This window comes from Oryctolagus cuniculus, chromosome 2 (assembly GCF_051225735.1).
Source record: "Oryctolagus cuniculus isolate XC-2025 breed Fujian yellow rabbit chromosome 2, ASM5122573v1, whole genome shotgun sequence".
Classification (NCBI taxonomy): domain Eukaryota; kingdom Metazoa; phylum Chordata; class Mammalia; order Lagomorpha; family Leporidae; genus Oryctolagus; species Oryctolagus cuniculus.
In genome coordinates, this window is record NC_142868.1 from 43,766,929 (window position 1) to 43,785,066 (window position 18,138).

At 55.2% G+C, this 18,138-nt stretch overlaps 1 protein-coding gene across 2 annotated transcripts in view; it reads left to right on the top strand.

The window, feature by feature from the left end:
* The window catches only part of XKR6 (XK related 6), a 330,416-nt gene that overhangs the window by 256,711 nt on the left and 55,567 nt on the right, over positions 1-18,138 (top strand). For both annotated transcript variants that reach the window (XM_002709441.6, XM_089327202.1), the window contains exon 2: positions 9,330-9,526. In XM_002709441.6, the coding sequence (XP_002709487.2) occupies positions 9,330-9,526 (197 nt within the window). The remainder of the gene's footprint in view (positions 1-9,329; positions 9,527-18,138) is intronic.

Below are 18,138 nucleotides of genomic sequence, written 5' to 3' on the forward strand. Positions count from 1 at the left end.
CCGACCTTTGTGGCGCTGGGGACCCAGCAGGGGCCTGCTCTAGGGGCATGGGGTCCCTCCGGAGAGACAGATCTTTTTCCAAAACTTTATTTATTTGAGAGGTGGAGTTAGACAGTGAGAGGGAGAGACAGAGAAAGAGGTCTTCCATCCGCTGGTTCACTCTCTAACTGGTTGCAATGGCTGGAGCTGCACCGATCTGAAGCCAGGAGCTTCTTCCAGGTCTCCCACGCGGGTGCAGGGGCCCAAGGACTTGGACCATCTTCTACTGCTTTCCCAGGCCATAGCAGAGAGCTGGATCGGAAGTGGAGTAGCCAGGACTAGAACCGGCGCCCATATGAAATGCTGACACTGCAGGTAGAGGATTAACCTGTGCCACAGCGCTGGCCCCGAGATGGATCTTAATCACAGGACCAGAGCACAGGTCAGCAGGAACCAGCTGGGTGACATCTGCCACTTTCTTTGCCTCAGTTTCTTGAGCTCCAAAGGGGGGTCTGGGTGCTGGCTCCGTGGGTGCAGGTGGAGCAGGAGGCCTCCCGCAGGCTGCAGCACCCAGCCAGGCCTGCTGGCCTGCTGACCCCGAGTTGCCTTGGTTGTTAGCACCCCTGGTCTTGCGCTCAAGCATGGACCATCATGTGGATAGGCGGCAGGGCCTGCTGGAACCTTCAGAGTCAGGGACCGAGGCTCAGAAATGCAGGGTGCTGGCCAAGCACACACAAGAGATGGGGCAGAGAGGGCAGACCAAAGAGGGGTAGGAGGTGCTGTGTGGGCCAGGCCTGCAGGGATCGAGGCCAGGCCCCCCTCGGGCCACTCCCCACGGAGCCCCCTGTGGCTCCCTCGTCTCAGGCACCTCATCTGGTGGCCCAGCAGTGTGGCAGCTGGGACCATAGCTGCGTCCTCAGCGTCCTGCTCCTGTGGAGCCCATTGCCTGGTGCCCAGGGCCCAGAGGGGAGCATGGGGAAGCTGGAGAGAGAGGCTGCCCTCCCCTGAGGTTGTAGTCCCTCCAGCAAGCAAGTGTTTGCTGGCGAGAGGCTCAGTGTCCTATTTCGAGAGGGACATTTGCAACCTCTCAGGTCACAGTCCCCATGTGCCTGGTTGCGCTCCCTGGGGCTGGGCAGCCAGCGGGCAGGTGCTCTGCTGTGTGGATTTTTCCCAGCCCCGCCTCCTCTGAAGAACTCAGTCTCCTGCCCCAGGCCCATTCTGCCTCTTGGGGGTGGGGAGTGGAATGCAGAGCCTGCGGTGGTCTCCATGCAGCCCACGTCCAGCAGATAGATTCTGGTGGCTTCCTGGGGATGCCTGTGTCCCTGACCGGCAGCTGGGCTCTGGAGGGAAAGCTGTGGGCTTCTCACAGTGACACCTGTGGGCACTGAGCCAGGTCACCTGTGCGCATGCTCTGTGGGGCGACCCTGAGCCTTGGCCGAGGAGGAAGGCAAGTGTGGGGATGTCGGCAGGGTGCAGTTAGTCCAGGCTACGTGGTAACCATGCCTGCCTTTACCAGGGTGTTTCCAGAAGTTCCTAGAAAATGGAAGTAAAATGTTTATTTGGTGCAAAAAAAAAAAAAAAAAAAGACAGAAAGAAAGAAAGAAAGAAAGAAAGAAAGAAAGAAAGAAAGAAAGAAAGAAAGAAAGAAAGAAAAAAAGAAACTGCATACAAGGAGCCCTGCAAAGGTTCTTGAAAAATATGGATTATGAAAAAAATACATTTCCAAAATTTTTTGCACATAAATCTTTTTTTAAAAAGAGGATCAGAGGACATAATGGGATTTTTTTTTTTAAGATTTACTTGAAAGAGTCACAGAGAGAGAGGGAAAGAGAGAGAGAGAGAGAGAGAGAGAGAGAATCTTCCATCTGCTGGTTCACTCCCCAAATGGCTGCAACGGCTGGAACCAGGAGCTTCATCTGATCTCCCACATGGGTGCAGGGGCCCAAATACTGGGGCCATCTTCCACTGCTTTCCCAGGTGCATTGACAGGGAGCTGGATTAGAAGTGGAGCAGCCAGGACTTGAACCACCGCCCCCTATGTAATGCTTAACCTGCTACACCACAGCACCAGCCCCCAAAATAATCTTTTAATTCCATTTGTCATGACCCTGCTGAAGTACCGTCATCTTTCCTGCTCTGTGATGCCCCCACTCATCTGAGGTCTCACGCCCCCCTCTTTCTCCCCCTTCCTCCCCCTCTCTCCTTCCCCTCCTCCCTTCCTTCCCTCAATCACAGATTGGCCGTGACTTACCAGGATCCAGCTTTCGATTTCTCAGCCTTACTATGCTGCAAAAGCAATATGCGTCCAATAATGCTCTTTGGACTTTGATCTTGGATCTTTTCCCAGGCCAGCGATCTGCAGCCCGGTGCTCCCTGGAGGTGCTCGGCCAGCGGCGAGTCAGTGATCCTCTGTAGTGTGCTGTGTTGCTAAGCTGGGACGTGCACCGGCTTAGATACAGTAAATGCACTTTTGACTTAAGGTCAACGCACCGTGGGTTTATCTGAGTGTAACCCCATCATAGGTCAAGGAGCATCTGTCACGTGGTTCCAGAGCTTGCCATGTGCCAGGCTGAGACATGCCCAGGGCCCCAGCAGACACGCTGCTGCCCGCCAGGCCTTTCCTGGACAGGTGCGCACCAAATTCCACACAGGGCCGTGAGGCGTCTGACTGCAAGCTCAGCCGTGGCTGCCCTGAAAGTGACCCAGACCCTCAGGAGTGCTCACGCGTGCTGCAGGTGCTTCTCAGGTGCGGCCAGGATGGAGAACCGTCATGGCACAAGCTGCTGGGAGTGGGCGGGCGGGGCGGCTCCCTGCTTTGAACCCTCATAGCCCGGGGGGAGGCCATGCTCACGCAGAGAAGAGAGCAGCCTTGACGAGGAGACCCGCGGGTTTATCTGGCAGGGAAGAGCCCAGCCCGTGGGCCCTGAGCCATGTCCTCCTGCAGGTGCTGTGGTGCGCCCAGGGTGGGGTCCCCGGGGCAGGTGAGCTCCTGGGGGCCTCTGGTGGAAGCACAGCTGGCTGAGCTCCGAGTCGCAGCAGGGACTTCAGGAACTGGGGCTCGAGGGGCCAAGGGCACCTTCTGAGTGACCACCGCGCTCACAGAATCGGATTCCTGAAGAGGCCACCTCCTAGCTGCGTGGTGGCACCTGTGACCATGAAGGGCGCTCAGCTCCTGCCCAAGTTCAAGTCCATTCTCCCCTGATGGCTGCTTCGGCCCAAGGGGACTGGGCCTGTGAGACTGGGCTGTGGGGCCTGCTCTTCCTGTAGTACATTCTGTCTCCAGGTCAGGGAAGGCCCTGGACACACCCCACCTCCGCCCGTGACCCCGGGAGAGGCGCAGGCAGAGCCGGTCAGTGGTCAGGATGGAGGGGATCAGCGAGCCCCCCTCCTCCTCGCCCGTGCGCTTTGAGAAGCCCAGGACCCTGCTGGGGCCCAGAGGGAGGTTTCCTTTGGGCCCTCCCATCGGGGTCGAGACTGGTTCCCGTGAGCCAGCTGCAGAAGTAGCTCTTGAAATTCCAACTTCCAGGAGTTCAGCATTTGTAGAAATGCAGTTGATTTCTGTTACCCTTGTATTGTGAGACTTTGCTAAATGCATTCGTTAGTTGTATGAACTTTTTAGCAAATGCCTTGGGCTTTTCATTCTAGGCTGTCATGTCCTTAACTATAGGGACCACATTTGTCCTTCCTTTGCCACCTGTATACACTTTCGGTTTCCCTCTCTCTGCTTGACTCACTACACTGCTCAGAACTCCCAGGAAGATGCTGGACACGAGTGGAGAGAGTAGCCTTCTTCCTGGTCTTGAGACAGAAGCTATCTGTGGTCTCTGCTCACTCAGTAGGATGTCAGTTGTTGGCTTTGTTAATTCCTTTCATCTGCCTCGAGTTACTGAGGTTCCCTTACGTTCCTGGTTTGCCGAGTATTTTAACCATGAATGGATGTTGAAGTCTGCCAGTGCTTCTTTGTGCATGAAGTATAATGTGATGCGTGTGAGGCCTCCTGCTCCTGGCAGAAGTCATTTCTGCACCGTGCAGGATGTTAGGTATGTTTTCTTACTATTGCACTGACTTGTTTTTGAATATTAAACTAGTCTTCCATTCCCAAGGTAAACCCCATTGGCTCTGGTAATCATTTTTTTTTTCTGTAAGTTACTGCATTTTATTTGCTAATATATTTTTAGAGATTTATTTATTTATTCCAAAGGCATAGTGACAGAGAGGGAGAAGAGGGAGGAAGGGAGAAAGAGAGGGACAGAGAGATCTCCCATCCACTGATTCACTCCCCAAATGCCCACAGCAGCCAGGGCTGGGTCAGGGCAAAGCCAGGATCCAGGAACTCCAACCAGGTCTCCCACATGGGTGACAGGGACCCACATGCTTGGGTCATCCTCTGCTGCTTTTCCAGATGCATTAGCAGGGAGCTGGAGTAGAAGCAAAGCTTCCGATATGATTCCAGCACCAAAAGCAGTGGCTTAACCTGTTGTACCACAATGCCGGCTCCACAATTGGCGAATTTGATTGGAGCTTTTTGCATCTATGCTTATGAGGGATGTTGTCTGCAGTTTTATTTTTTATACGACATTTGTCTAGCTTTAGTATCAGACTGATGCTGGCCTCATAAAACGAAGGGGGGAGTGTTCTTTCTGTTTTCTATTTTCGGGACAAGCTTGTAGAGTTAGTGCTATTTATACTTTACATGTTCGATAGAATTTACTTTTTTTTCTTCCTTAAAGAACGAGCCTCTAGTAAGGTTCAGGCCCCCACAAAGCCTGGAATCACTTGGGGCTTGGAGAGTGGGTTGCTCTCCACAGTTACAAATGGCCACAAAATGCCACTTCTGAGCATGTCCCAGGAAGCAGCCCGAGACCTCAGGCCCAGGCAGGTGCGCATGCTCAGCCAAGCTCCAGCGAACTCCCAGGGCCCCGTAGTCTGGGCAAGACCTGGCTGATGTGCCTGGGCCGTGTCTGGTGGTGTGACTTTGGGGGAGTCACTTAGCCTCTCTGAGCTGAAGATGAGCGACAGGGACAAGACGGTGACCACTGTGTCCCCCTCTGAGTGCTGGTGCAAAAATGGAAACGGGCCCAGGGCACTAGAGAATGCTCCTGGAGACAGGTGAGGAGGAGCTGCACGCGACTCCACAGCTCACCAAGGAAGTCACGGAGTGGGGTGGGGAGGGCGGCAGGAAAGGCAGGAGAGCCACCCAGGGGGTCCCAAAGCTGCCACCTGCACTGCGACTTCTGGTCTCCTGCCACTCCTGGGCCCTACCACCCCCTGATGGGGCACAAAGGCATGCATTCAGCCATGTGTACAGCGTGTCCTGGGATCCTGTCCTGCATGAAATACTTCACAGATGAGGACTTTAAGGGTTGGTGGGTTTGGGAGTGTCCCACCAGAGAGGGTCCCATCCCACCCTTGGGAAGCAGCTTGTCCAAGGTTGCAAAATCCTGCAGACTTTAGACCATGCCCAGCTTTCTGGAGCGCTAACTCCATGGTAACACATGGCTCCTTGCCTTCACACCCATGCATTTCATAATCTAGTGCTCTTAGGGGAGAGGGGGTGACAGGAGATGACTCAAGACTTGCAAGCCATCCAGGGGAGAGATTTGGGTGCCTTCCCTCCTGAGCCACCTTCCGAGGGGTCAAGAGCTTTCTGAGGGGGTGTGACAACCCAGCTTATGTTACCTACTGGGGCCGTGCCTGCACCCAGCTCTGCCGCCTTGGAGGGCGCCCGCCTTTAGCTATGAGCTCACCGGCGTGGAGCTCCCTTCCCGCAACGCTTAGGGTCTGGCCGCGGGCTGAGGCTGTCTCTGCACCAGCAGCCGGCAGGGCAGCCTCAGAGGTCACCCAGACGACCGACCAGGATTGCACACGATGGAGACTGAGGTCAGAGACACGCGGATTGGCCCAGGGGTGTGGAGGAGAGATGCACTGTTCCCACGCCGCCCCGCGGGGGCTTCCTGGCAGCTCCTTACGCCTTGAGGGAAGTGCAGAGGGAGAGGGAGTGGTGGGCACGAGGGGCATGCGCAAGGTCAGAGTCCAAGGCCCCTGTGCTATTCCCGGATCTGCCCCGCAGACCCTTGAAGTGAGTGACACGGGGGTCAGCTCCCTCTCTAGCACTGGGGTCCTAGCCTATAAAATGGGTGTGGGGCTAGGTGGGGGTCCAGGCCTTGTTATACTGCAAACCAGTCCCCTCACTCATCCCAGGGATGGAAGGACAGAAGGGGAGGGGACAGAACAGGTGTGGCCTGGGCACCCGGGAACCCTGGACTCAGTGCTTCAGCTGCTACTCCAGGGAGGGAGGGACGCCCACACCTGACCGCTACCTCACCCTGATGCGCCGCGGGCCCTGCCTCTGCTCGCTCAGCTCGGTGGGGAGCGGCTGTGGCTCTGCGTGCGGCCAGCCTGGTCTCTTCCCTCACCCTGGAAGGCCTTCAGGGTTGGTTCCTGCAGGCAGACACCCCATGGGATCGGCATGTGCTGGGCTCCTTATCTTCTGCGCTGGCCTTGGGGGGCAGAGGCAGCTGTGGCTCTGGGGTGGAATCAGTGCCCCGTTTGCCCTGGGAGGGCAGATGCCCATGAACTTGTGGATTGGCCTCCCCTGGGCCCATGACCATGTCACCATGCCTCCAGCAGCTGGGCCGCTTGTGAGGCTTGGGGCCTGAAGGTCCCCCTGAGAGAGGGTTCTCTGGTCCCTAGTGTGAGTCTGGGGCCAGGGCGTGATGTGCTGCAGCAGCCCCTGTGGGGAGAGCTGCACCCCTGCGCAAGGCTCTGCGGCTACATGGCTGTGCTGGGTGCTGGGGTGGTCGCTGGGCTTGCGGCCTGCCTTACCAGGACATCCTTGTACCTGACACTCGGCCTGCCCAGCGGCCACCACACCCATCAGGATGGCCTTCCCTCCACCTGACACTCAGGGTCCGGCCTCTCAGCCATCTCCTCTCAGAGGGCGCCCCCCCCCCATCATCCTTATCTTTACGATTTCCTGGTGGTCTTCTCCCTCAGGCCTGAGCCTTGACACTTCCTGCCCTGCCTCAGTCCTCCCTCCCTCCCTCCTTCCCCTCCCTCCCACTTCTCTCTCTGTCTCCAGCTCTGTGTCTCTCAGTCTCCTGTCTCTGTATCTCTGTGTGTCCGTGTCTCACTCTTCCTTGTATCTCTGTCTCCTGTTTGCGTCTCCCCTCTGTGTTTCTGTCTCTTCCGTCTCCGCCTCTCTGTGTCCACCTCTCCATTTCTCTGAAGTCTCTCTCTGTCTCTCTGCCTCCCTCTCCCTCCCTTTCCCGAGTTTGTCGCCTGTTCCCGGGACTGTGTGGTTTCAGGCAGGAACTTCTGGAGAGTGCCATCAGGCGAGAGAAGCAAAGCTTCAGTTTCCCCATGTGTTGTATGGTGACCCCAGACCCGCCCCACAAGGCGACGCCACGAGTCGGCACAGCTGCAAACCCCTGCCCGGGGCCTGGCACACCTGTACCTCCCCATACCCCTCCATGCCGGAGCTGCCACACAGCTTAGTAGGGGCGTGTCTCCCTTCTCTCTAGGGATTGCACTTGCAAAGAAATGGGGGTGCCTCTCCCAGCTTCCCCAGGGGGAGTTCCTGCAGCTACAGTCACCCAGGCCCTCCCCCAGGGGTTCTTAGGAATCTGGAGAGAAAACTCCATTGCTTTCCTCAGATGTCCAGTGGGGGGCGCACTGTTGCTGACACGTTCATTCTGAGGTCACCCTGGGGCTCAGTGGAGAGCATATCCTGGGGTACTCTGGGGGGGACCCTGGAACTCCCTTCCACCAGAGGGTTCAGTCCATAATGAGCACTCTGGAGTGACACCCCTACTTTGTGATCAGAAAAGAGCATCGCTTTACAGTCTGAACTTCTGTTGCGAGCGTCTGCTTTGGGATGCTGGCTTCTAAAGCATGATGCCTCCACAGTGTCTGTGCACAGGCCTGGGCAGTGCCCAAGTCTCCCCTGGCTCCTGCGATTCACTTTGCAATGCATCTCATAAACTCGACGCCAGCACAGGCGACCTTTGACGTGTTGTGTCAGTGTTGTCCTGTCCACACTCAGCCCTGGAGGACGGGCAGCCCCTCCGGGTCCATTTGCTCTCCGCACATCCTGCCTCGTGCCAGGCACTGTAGCAGACCCTGGGGAAGTACCAGGAGCCATGCACAGGTCCCTGCTTGCAGGTGCTCCAGAGGGAGAGAAAAGCCCCGAGAAGGGATGAGGAGGACAGGGGCAGGGGCTGGAGGGGCAGCAGGACCCTGAGCCACAGGAAGGGGCATGCGTTTGTCTCAGCACAGGGACAGCTGCAGGAGCGTGGGAAAGAAGGGAGAGGCACAACCGCATTTATGCTTGTCAAAGAGCACTTTGGTTGCCGTGTAGGGACGGGGTTCTCCTGGGGCAGGCGGCTGAGGAAGGGGGAGGGGCCGGGAGCAGGCTGATGGCAGTAGTGGGGACAGAGCAGCCATCCAGCAGCCCCGGGTGGGCACTTGTGCCTGTACCTGGCTCCCTGGCACTTCCCCCCTAATGCAGTTTAATGGTTCCTGCTTGTGACCCTACCTGCACAATCCTGACCCCTGCCTCCAAGATCACTTGGCAGCTGTAGGTGGTAGCTCGGGGGTTCCACTTACCCTGGCTCAGGGCCACAGCTTCAGAACGGTTTAGGTAAAAATGAGAGGTGGGGTTTTCCCCTATGACCCAGGGTGAGTCTACTCTGCTGTCTCTCAGCAGTCGTCCTACCCACTCTGTATGGCGCCCCCACTGGGGGGAAGGAAGGCGGGCACGGTGAACAAGGTGCCCCACAGCCCTGCACTCCACTCCACTGTACCTGCTTCCCTGGCCCCTCGATGCTCTCAGGGAGGCTGCGTGTGCTCTGGAGACGGGGTGGGGGGGGATTGTCAGTGGATTGGAACTGTACCCTGGGTGATGCCTGGACAGTGATGCCAGGGGATGAGTGCTGGCAGAGAAGTGGCCCTTGTGAACCCCAGCTGTTGCTTTTCTGCCATCCCTGAGACCTGCACCTACCTACTTAGCGCCGGAGGGTGACCAGCCCACCGGTGGCTTAGCAGCTTCCCCGATGTTAACTCCCTTCCCTTTGTCCCCTGGAGCAACAGGTGGCAGCCCTGCTAGAATGCGTCCCCCGCCCCCTGGGACCTGAACCTGAGAAAACCCATCTGAGAGGCTCACCCGGCAGGCCCTGGGCTCATCTGGTTTGCAGAGGAGCGGAGGCCACGTGGGGACCTGCCGGGGTGGGGGTGGGGGCCCACATGCGGCCTCAGCACCCACCCTATCCTCGGGGAACTTCAGGGCAGGGGCCGGGACGCGGGCGGTTCCGGCCCCCACCCACGCTGTGTTGTGCCCGTGTCTCCGGCAGGTATATCCGCACCATGTACCTGGGGATTCAGAGCCGGCGGCAGAAGGAACACCAGCGACGCTTCTACTGGGCTATGATGTACGAATATGCAGACGTCAACATGCTGCGCCTCCTTGAGACCTTCCTGGAGAGCGCCCCCCAACTGGTGCTACAGCTCTGCATTATGATCCAGAAGAACAGCGCCGAGACGCTGCCCTGTGAGTGCTGCCCCGGCCGCGCCCCCAGCCCCAGGCCACGCCCCAGGCCACGCCCCTGCAGCCCCACGGCCCAGCCGCCAGGAGGCGCGCCCCTGCCAGCCAAGCTCTGTTCCTAGGGGCAGCGCTGTGCTGGGTCTCCCGGGAGTCTGCGAGTAGAGCCGAGAGCCCAGGTCCCTCCACGAGGTCCCCTTCCTTGGATGCTTGCAAGTGTGCAGGATGCCGGAGGGGAGCTGGGACAAGGAGAGGCAGCCCCAGTAGCTATTTTGAACTCTGTGCTTGTTCTGGGGTAGAAGCCCCGTTCGTCCAGGCGGCTGCAGGAGCTCTGCTGGAGTTAGACCGGGTGGAGGGGTCCGGAGCCCAGGCCCACCAGCCCCTGGGAGTTCTCCCTGGCGGTGCCAGGAGCACAGCTCAGACATCACCAGCCTCTGGCCAGGGCAGAGTTTCTGCAGGCGCCACTGCTGCCCGGACAAGGTCTTGCAAGGCTGGACTGTGCTGGCCAAGGCTGAGCCTCACAGCAGGGAGTGGGTGGCCCTGCTGGCCTGCCAGTTCATGCCTCAGAGGGTCCTCTAGGGGATGGGTGTAGGGTGAGGAGAGGCCAGAAACGGTGGCATGTCAGGGAGACTTGGGGTACGTGAATCCTGACACTGGAAGGGGCGTTGGGTGAAGGAGGCTCCAGGTTGACACCATCAGTTCAGCAGGTTGGCACCGTTCCATCCAGCAATGCAAAGACTGTCTCAGGAGGTAGTGAGTCTCTCATCCCTAGGAGTATGCTAGCAGAGAAGTTGCAGCAGGGCCTTGGCCTAGATCTCCTGACTCCAGAGACTCTTGTGAGCATGTGCCATCTGGGGTAGCAAGGCTGTCACCTCTGGCTGGCCCGGGGCCTCCTGCTCTGCTAGGCCTTGGCTTCTCGGCCTCACTGATCCTCTCCCTGCTCCAGTAGGCCCTCAGTGCCACCGTGCTCCTGGGAGCTCTCCAGGGGGACCCTCACCCCCACTGCTGTGGGCCAAGGGCAGCCAAGCTGGGCCTTCCAGTGAACAGCTCTCCTTCCTTCCTTTTTCCAAGCTGGCTGGCCCTCAGCAGGCTCTGCTTCCCTTAGCTGCTTATACAGGAAGAGTTTTTAATTTCCAAAGCCAATCAGAGAAGACTGAGCAGTTGGGGCACTCAGAGCCCAGGGACCTGGGTCCAAACCCCACTGTGCCACCAACAGGCTTCCCTGACTTGGCTGTCAGTTGAAGCCCACTGTTGCATCCCCCAAGCCAGAGGAGCCCTAGAGGCCTCTGGATAACTTTGTCCCTTCCAGAGCACTCTGGCTGCAGCCTTGCTGGTCCTTACAGGAGCAAGGAGGAGGGGCTCTGGGCTTGGGGCTCTGGGGCTGGGTGCAGGGGGTGCCAGGCTCCAGTCCCCTGTTCATCTGAAGATCTCAGCCTCCAGTGCCACCATTCACCGAGTGCCAGCTTCACACACTGGGCAGCCCCGGCTCTACCCTCTGGACACCACAGAAGCAGGAGGGAAGGGGGGATCTGCAGGAGGCGCTGGCCACCAGCTGGCATCCGCTCTCAGGCAGCCACAGTCCCCACTGTCAGGCAGAGGCCCACAAAGCTCAGGGAGAGTCCAGCTGCTTGAAGCCATGGCCTAGCCAGTGCCTGTGGTACCAGCAGCCAGGTCCTAGAACACAGAGCTGGGCCGACCGAAGTGAAGCAGGAAGCCAGGGCTGACCACTCACCCGACCTGTCCCTTCTTATTCGATACACTCACAGGCACACCGTGTGTGCTTTCTCGTTGGCATTGGGAAGAACTTGGAGATATGGGGGGACCTCAAGGCTGCTCCGTCTTTAGGACGTCTGAGGAGCCAGGCCATCAGCTCGGGCAGTGAACTGCTGTGACGGCTATGACTGCTTGCCCATGGCTGCGGCTGCAGGCGTCCCTGTGTCACGGGACCTCAGACAAGGACACTGTGTGAGCCAGGGATTCGATGGGCAGCTCAGACCGTGGGGTTTGGTCAGCACCGTCAGGAATACCACTCGGTGGTTAATTCTGGTATGAGCATCACAGGGCTGACTGTGAGAGGCATGCCCTCGCTCACAAATCCAGCCTTGCAGAAGCGCTCAGGGAAGTGAGGCCCACCGTGGGCAGCAGGCCCTGGTGCCAGGAGGAGATGCCCAGTGTGGTGCCAAGAGCTCCCTCCCTGCCCCACCTGCCCTCGAGCCCAGGGCAACGATGCACTCATGGGAGGATTCCCTGGCTTGGGGAGGGTACCTTTCTCTCCCATCCCAACTCTCCTTTGTCTCAACACTGATGCCACTTTTTGTCTGAGGCTCTGTCTCAATCTTCTTGTGCTGCTGTTAACAAAGTACCCAAGCCTAGGCAGTTTATACAGAACTGGCGTTTGTCTTCTCACAGTTCTGGGTGCTGAGAAGTGCAGGGCCAGGGCACCAGCAGGCTGTGTGGTGAGAGAGGCGCCCTCTGGAGGGGACAAATGCTGTTCCCTCACATGGCAGAAGGCAGAAGGGCAGACTGGCTAAATGGTGTGCGAAGCCCCTTTTATAAGGGCCTCAGGGCCACTCATGGAGGAAGAATCTTCACGACCCAATAGCTTCTTAGGGGCCACAGCTTTTCAAGCTGTCCCACTGGCACCTGCTGGGTTTCAGAGGAGACATATACAGACCATAGCACTCATCCACACTGCCCTTTGCTGTTTCGGTTTCAAGTCTTCCCCCGTCTGTACCATCAAGGCTGCCAAGTTATGCCTCCTCTTACCTTTTCTTCTTCCGACCTTTGGATATGGGACAGGTTGCGTGGTGAGCGTAGGGTGAGCTCCAGATAGGGTGTCACCTCTTCTGCCCTGTTGTGACATGGGCCTTTCCCAGGCTCTCTTTCCTCCATGGTGTGCTGGGAGTGACAATATAGTAACACCTAGCTTTTAGGAGGCTATAGTGAGATGAGTACAGTGTGCCAGGAAGCGCTCTGTGAACTGTGGACCTGCACAGGCACTTGTGGGGTGTGGTCTCAGTCGTGCCAGGGAAGTTTCTTTTCTCCTTTGTTCTTCTGGCTCCCCCCTGCCTGCAACTCCTCGATGTGCTTGTCTTCCTCTAATGGTCACCAGAGTTATAAATGTAGATGGGTAGGTGTGAAGTCCCTGGGTAGGAGAGTCAACGGGACCAGTAGACATTGCTTCCTTCATGTCCTCACATGGGAGCCCATTGAGGCCAGGGGCTGTGAAGGTCAGGGGGCTGCTGGGGTGTGCTACCAAGACCAGGCACCTGGAAATGTTGCTGGGAGTGACCTGGAGCCACATGGCTCCGGGCTTTTGCCCAGGGAAGCCCCGGATTCCTACATACCCCTGCTTTTGTGTCAGAAGCTCAGAGGTTGGGTAAGTAGATGGAGGGTGGAATAGGTTTTTCTCAGAATGGGCTTTTGCAGTGGAATACATTTGGAAACTACTGGGCTAACCAAAGGTCTGTCGGGATCTTTGCTGTTGGGCTGTGGATCCCAAAGCCCAGGATGAGGTCTACAGCATTATCTGGGGCTCTGGGAAAGAAGGATGTGGGTGACCCCCAAACACAGAGTGACTGTGAGGGGCTGGGTGTTTCCCTCTTACTCTTGGGGTGCCTCTGGTATGAGGCCATTTTGTTATGTCACAGCCTCCTCTTTTCTTGTGACAATGCAAGAAATGTTAAAGGATTCAGTCCAGCAGGGGGAAAAAAAAAAAAAAAAAAGCATCCCTGTTGGGAGGAAGGAAATCAATTGTCATTGTTGAGGATGACATGATCTTGTATGTGGAAAACCCCACATGCTCCACCAAGTTATTACAACTAATAAATGAATTCAGCAAAGTTCTAGGACACAAGGTTAATGTACCAAACTCAGAAGCATTGTTATACTGTGAGTTATGTGAAAAAGAAATCAAGAAAGCAATCCCATTTCCAATAGCTGCGAAACTAAATTAATTAAATACTTAGAAATAAACTTAACCCTAGAGTTGAAAGATTTCTAAGTGAAAACTCTAAAATGGTGATGAAATAAATTGAAGAGGACACAGAGAAATGGAAAGACATTCCATATTCATGGATAGGAAGAATTGATATCATTAAAATACACATACCACCCAGAGCAATTTACAGATCCATTGCACTCTCTATCCAAATATCAATGCATTTTTCACAGAACTAGAAAAAACACTACTAAAATCTGTGTGAAATCACAAAAGACCCCAAATAGCCAATACAATCTTGAGTGAAAAAAAAAAACAAGGCAAGAAGCATTGCAGTCCCTGACTTTAAAATATATTACAAAGATGCAGTAAGTGAAACTGTATGGTGTTGGCATTTTAAAAAAGATGCATAGACCAGTGGAATGTAATAGAGACCCTCCAAGTAAATCCATGTATCTACAGCCAACTGATTTTTGACATAGGTGCTGAGAACATGCATTGGGAAAAGGACAGTATTTGCAGTAGGTAGTGCTGGAATGACTGTATATCTACATGCAGAAAAATGAAACTAGGCCTCTGTCTCTCACTATGTTCAAAAATCAATTCAAAATGGAAAACATACCTAAATATAAGACCTGAAACTTTGGAACTACTAGAAGAAAACATAGGAGAAGCACTTTAGGACATTGAAATAGAAAGCAAGGACTTTTTGGGTCATACTCTCAAAGCACAGGAAACAAAAGCAAAAAATATACACATTGCATCAAATTAAAGAACTTCTACACAGTAAAGGAAACAATGAAGTGAAGAGACAGCTCCAGAATGTGAGAAAGTATTTGCAAGCGATACATTTGACAAAGGGTTAATGGTCAGAATAGATAAGAAACTCAAACAACTCAGAAGCAAAAGAATCAAATAATTCAATTTAAGAAGAGCTGTAGACTTAAACAGAAACTTCTCAAAGGAAGATATATGAATGGCCGACAGGCACATGAAAGAATACTCAACATTACTAATCATCAGATAAATGCAAATTGAAACCACAATGAGAGATCGCCTCATCCCAGTTAGATTGACAAAGATGCCAAGGGCTGATGAGGGTGTGGAATACAGGGAACCCCTCTTGCACCCCTGGATGGAAACATAAACAGAAAAAAAATAGTACGGTGCTTCCTCAAAAATCTAAAATTGGGACTACCATGCAGTCTAGCAATCCCATTACTAGGTATATGTCCAAGGGAAATAAAATCACCCTAAGAGACATCTGCACTACGATGCTTTGGCTGCAGGATTTACCATAATCAAGAAATGGAAACAATGTTAAGTGTCTTTCCTGAACGAATGCATTAAGAACATTTGAGGCAGCTACACAGTGGAATACTGCTCATCCAGGAAAAGGAGCATCCTCGTCATTTGCATCAGCACGCATGGAACTGGAGGTGATTACGTTCAGTGAAATAAGCCGAGCACCGAAAGACAGGAATGTTGGCCGGGAGGGAGAGGTACTGAGCAGGTTCGGAAAGCAGCCCCAGGAAGTGGGAAAGGCACACCGCCCCGGGCACATCTCAGCCCTGTCACTGTCGCCTTTGTGCTGTGGAGCAGTTCCACTCCCTGCTGGTTTCCTTCCCTGGGAGTGAGACATTCTCATGAGAGCTGTCATGAAGGCGGCATGAGTCACGCTTACACCCTCATAGCATGTCGCCTCGCACACTATGGGCACGTCACACAGCCCGCATCCCACAGGAAGTGCTAAGCCAGGCGCCACACCGCATGCCAGGAACAACAGAAAACTGGATGCTCTCGCCAATCTTCCGTTCTCTCTGGGGAGACGGCCCCAACACGTGTTTAGTACATGCTCTGAAGCAAGCATAATGCTGAGAGGAGGAAACTTCCAAGGCGGGGCTGCAGGGAGATCAGAGAAAACCTCCCCAGAGAACTGCCACTCAGGCTGAGTCAACGAAGGGAAGGAATCAACTACAGGAGGAGCAGAAGCAGCCTTCCAAGGCACCGGGGACAGCATGTGCAAAGGCCCCAGGGTAAGAGCAGCCTGGTGTGTTCCATAAAGCGAAAGGACCCAGTGTGGTACTATGAGGGGGAGGCAGAGACTGGTGAGGAAGACAGGGCCATATCAGGAATGGGCCTGCCCCCCGCCCCAAGCCTGTGTTTACACCAAGGCTCCCAGGCTTATGTAGGAAACATCTGTGAGAAGATGTGCTTTTAAAAATTATTTTTTTTCCCTGTTGTGCAAGAGCTGAGCTAGGCTGCTCAGGCTGCACAGGCATGAGATTACAGGGTTGAGAGGGTTTGGAGCATGAGGCGATGGATTAGAGGTTCTATTCTAGAGAGGAAACCAGCAAGGTAGTGCAGGACTGGTTGGGATGTGATGGGCACGGGGCATGCTGGCTTCTGACTGCTCTGTGGGACAAGAGGAGAAGACGGGGCAGGGACCAAGAGGTAGTAGCTCCAAGACCTTTCCTTCCTTCTGGGGTTTCTGCTGGTTCCGTGTGAACACTGACAGGGCTTTGGAGGTAGAGAACTTGCTGCACCCCACAGTGCCTGCGTCTGTTTTTTCAACACTCACTCTGAGGAATCATCCCGCTTACAGGCCCTGATGACCACTGGCCCACGTCCTCACGACTCCACTATGTGTTAGGCTCCTGCCATGGGCCAGACGTGTTGGTGGCAGTGGGTTTGCAAAGATACCAGCCCTTCCGGAGTTTATGATCTAATGCTCCACACTTGAAGTTTTGCAACAGATGTACGTCCAAGTTGTTGAGGAGCATGGGATTGGGCACAGAGTCTGTTCCTGGGGGCATGATGGAGGCAGGAACTTGATCAGAGTCTTGATGGATGAGTAGGGGCACATCCAAAGGAGACAGTTCCAAGGCTCTTCTGGGCAGTGGAGCTCCAAGTGCCATGGGGTGGAGCCTGAGAAGGCTGGGAGGGGCAGGTGGAGAGTGAGCCTGGGGGCCCGGGCAGAGGGTAGATTGCTAGGAGTGTGGGAGATGGTGGCCATGATGGTGATGATGATGACAGTGCTATGACAACTTCAGGAGATCTCGGTTGTTTTATGTAGCTGTGTGCGTGCCCCAGAAGCCATCACGCTGCCTGGGGCGAGGATGCCACTTCAGCCTCTTACCCTCAAGCCTCTGCCCAAGGCTTGGTTTTTTGAAGATGTCTCTTGGAGAACATCTTGCCCAAACCACCTCTTTCAAGGAGTGAAGGAATGCGCCTGAGACCAGGGGTCCTTCCTGCTCCCCAGGACGGCACAAGTGAGAGAGACGCACATGGATCACAACCCTTTATGCATTCCTTGGGATCCTGTTTACTCTGACCCTAGGCACAGATTTCAGGACGATCAGCCCTGGAGAAACAGGTGGGTAAGGAAGGATGCAAAGGAACCCACCATCATTTTGGCCTCCAAACCCTGAAGACCCTGAGATTCTAGGTCAATAACAAGATCCCAGCCTCTTCTAAGGCTGCCTGTCCATCTGCCTCCCCATACAGAAGAGCACAGAATCTCTGAGCTGGAAACAGGGATTTTAGAAATTATATAGTTCAACACTTGTGTTTCCCAGATGAGGAAGTGGAAGCCCGGGAGCTCAAGAGACCTGGACTCAAATGACGTCCGTAATTAGCAAGAGGCGTGCTGGTGAAACCCAGAGCCCGCATTCCCAGTGTGGTACACCTTCCCTGTGTCTTCCGAGATCCCTCCAGCTACCATGAACCAGGGCACCCCTGAGAGCCCCCTGAGAACCCCCAGGCACCCTCCTGCACTCGCTCTACCAGTGTGTGCCCCTTAACCCCTCTAATCCAGCTAGGGAGTGGGACTGCAGGTCTTGGGTGGGATCGGGGCCGGGGCCGGGCTGGAGCTGGCATGGCACGGGTCAGCTCTGCTCAGAGGACAGCCTTGGGGATGAGCTTCCTTCCAGGACAAGGGGGTTCTCTCAGAGGTGACAAAAAGCCACTCTGACTCGTTCTCCTAAGTGCCACCCTCCACGGGAGCTCTGGGGCCTGAGCAGAGATGGGGCGCGTGGTGCCATAAATGCCATCTAGCGCCCCCCTCCCTTGTTTAAAATATGGGAGGATGAAGTGCAGGGAGGGAAGAAAGTTGCCTGAGGGCGCCCAGCGAGGGAGGTGCTGCCCCTGCCACCCTGGGCCTGTGCTGAGATGGTAGCACAGTGCCTAGAGGACATCGTCCAGATGGCAGACTTGGCCCAAGTGGTTCCCTGTTCTGTAGCCACCAGTAACCACCGACGCCTACTACCAAACTTATGTCAGAACAAGCATCTTTACCAAGTCAGGGAAGAATCAGGAAAGATTAAGCCCTGCATTTAAGATTTAGATTTATTTATTTGAAAGAGTTACATAGAGAGGGAGGGAGAGACCTAGAGAGAGGTCTTCCATCCACTGGTTCACTCCCCAGATGGCCACAACGGCTGGAGCTGGGCCCATCTGAAGCCAGGAACCAGAAGCTTCATCCAGGTCTCCCATGTGGGTGCTGAGGTCTAAGGACTTGGGCCATCTTCCACTGCTTTCCTAGGTCATAAGCAGAGAACTGGATCAGAAATGGAGCAGCCAGGACTCGAACCAGTGCTCATAAGGGATGCCAGCGCCGCATAGGGTGGCTTAACCTGCTGTGCCACAGTGCCAGCTCCTAAATCCTACATTTAAAAGTTGG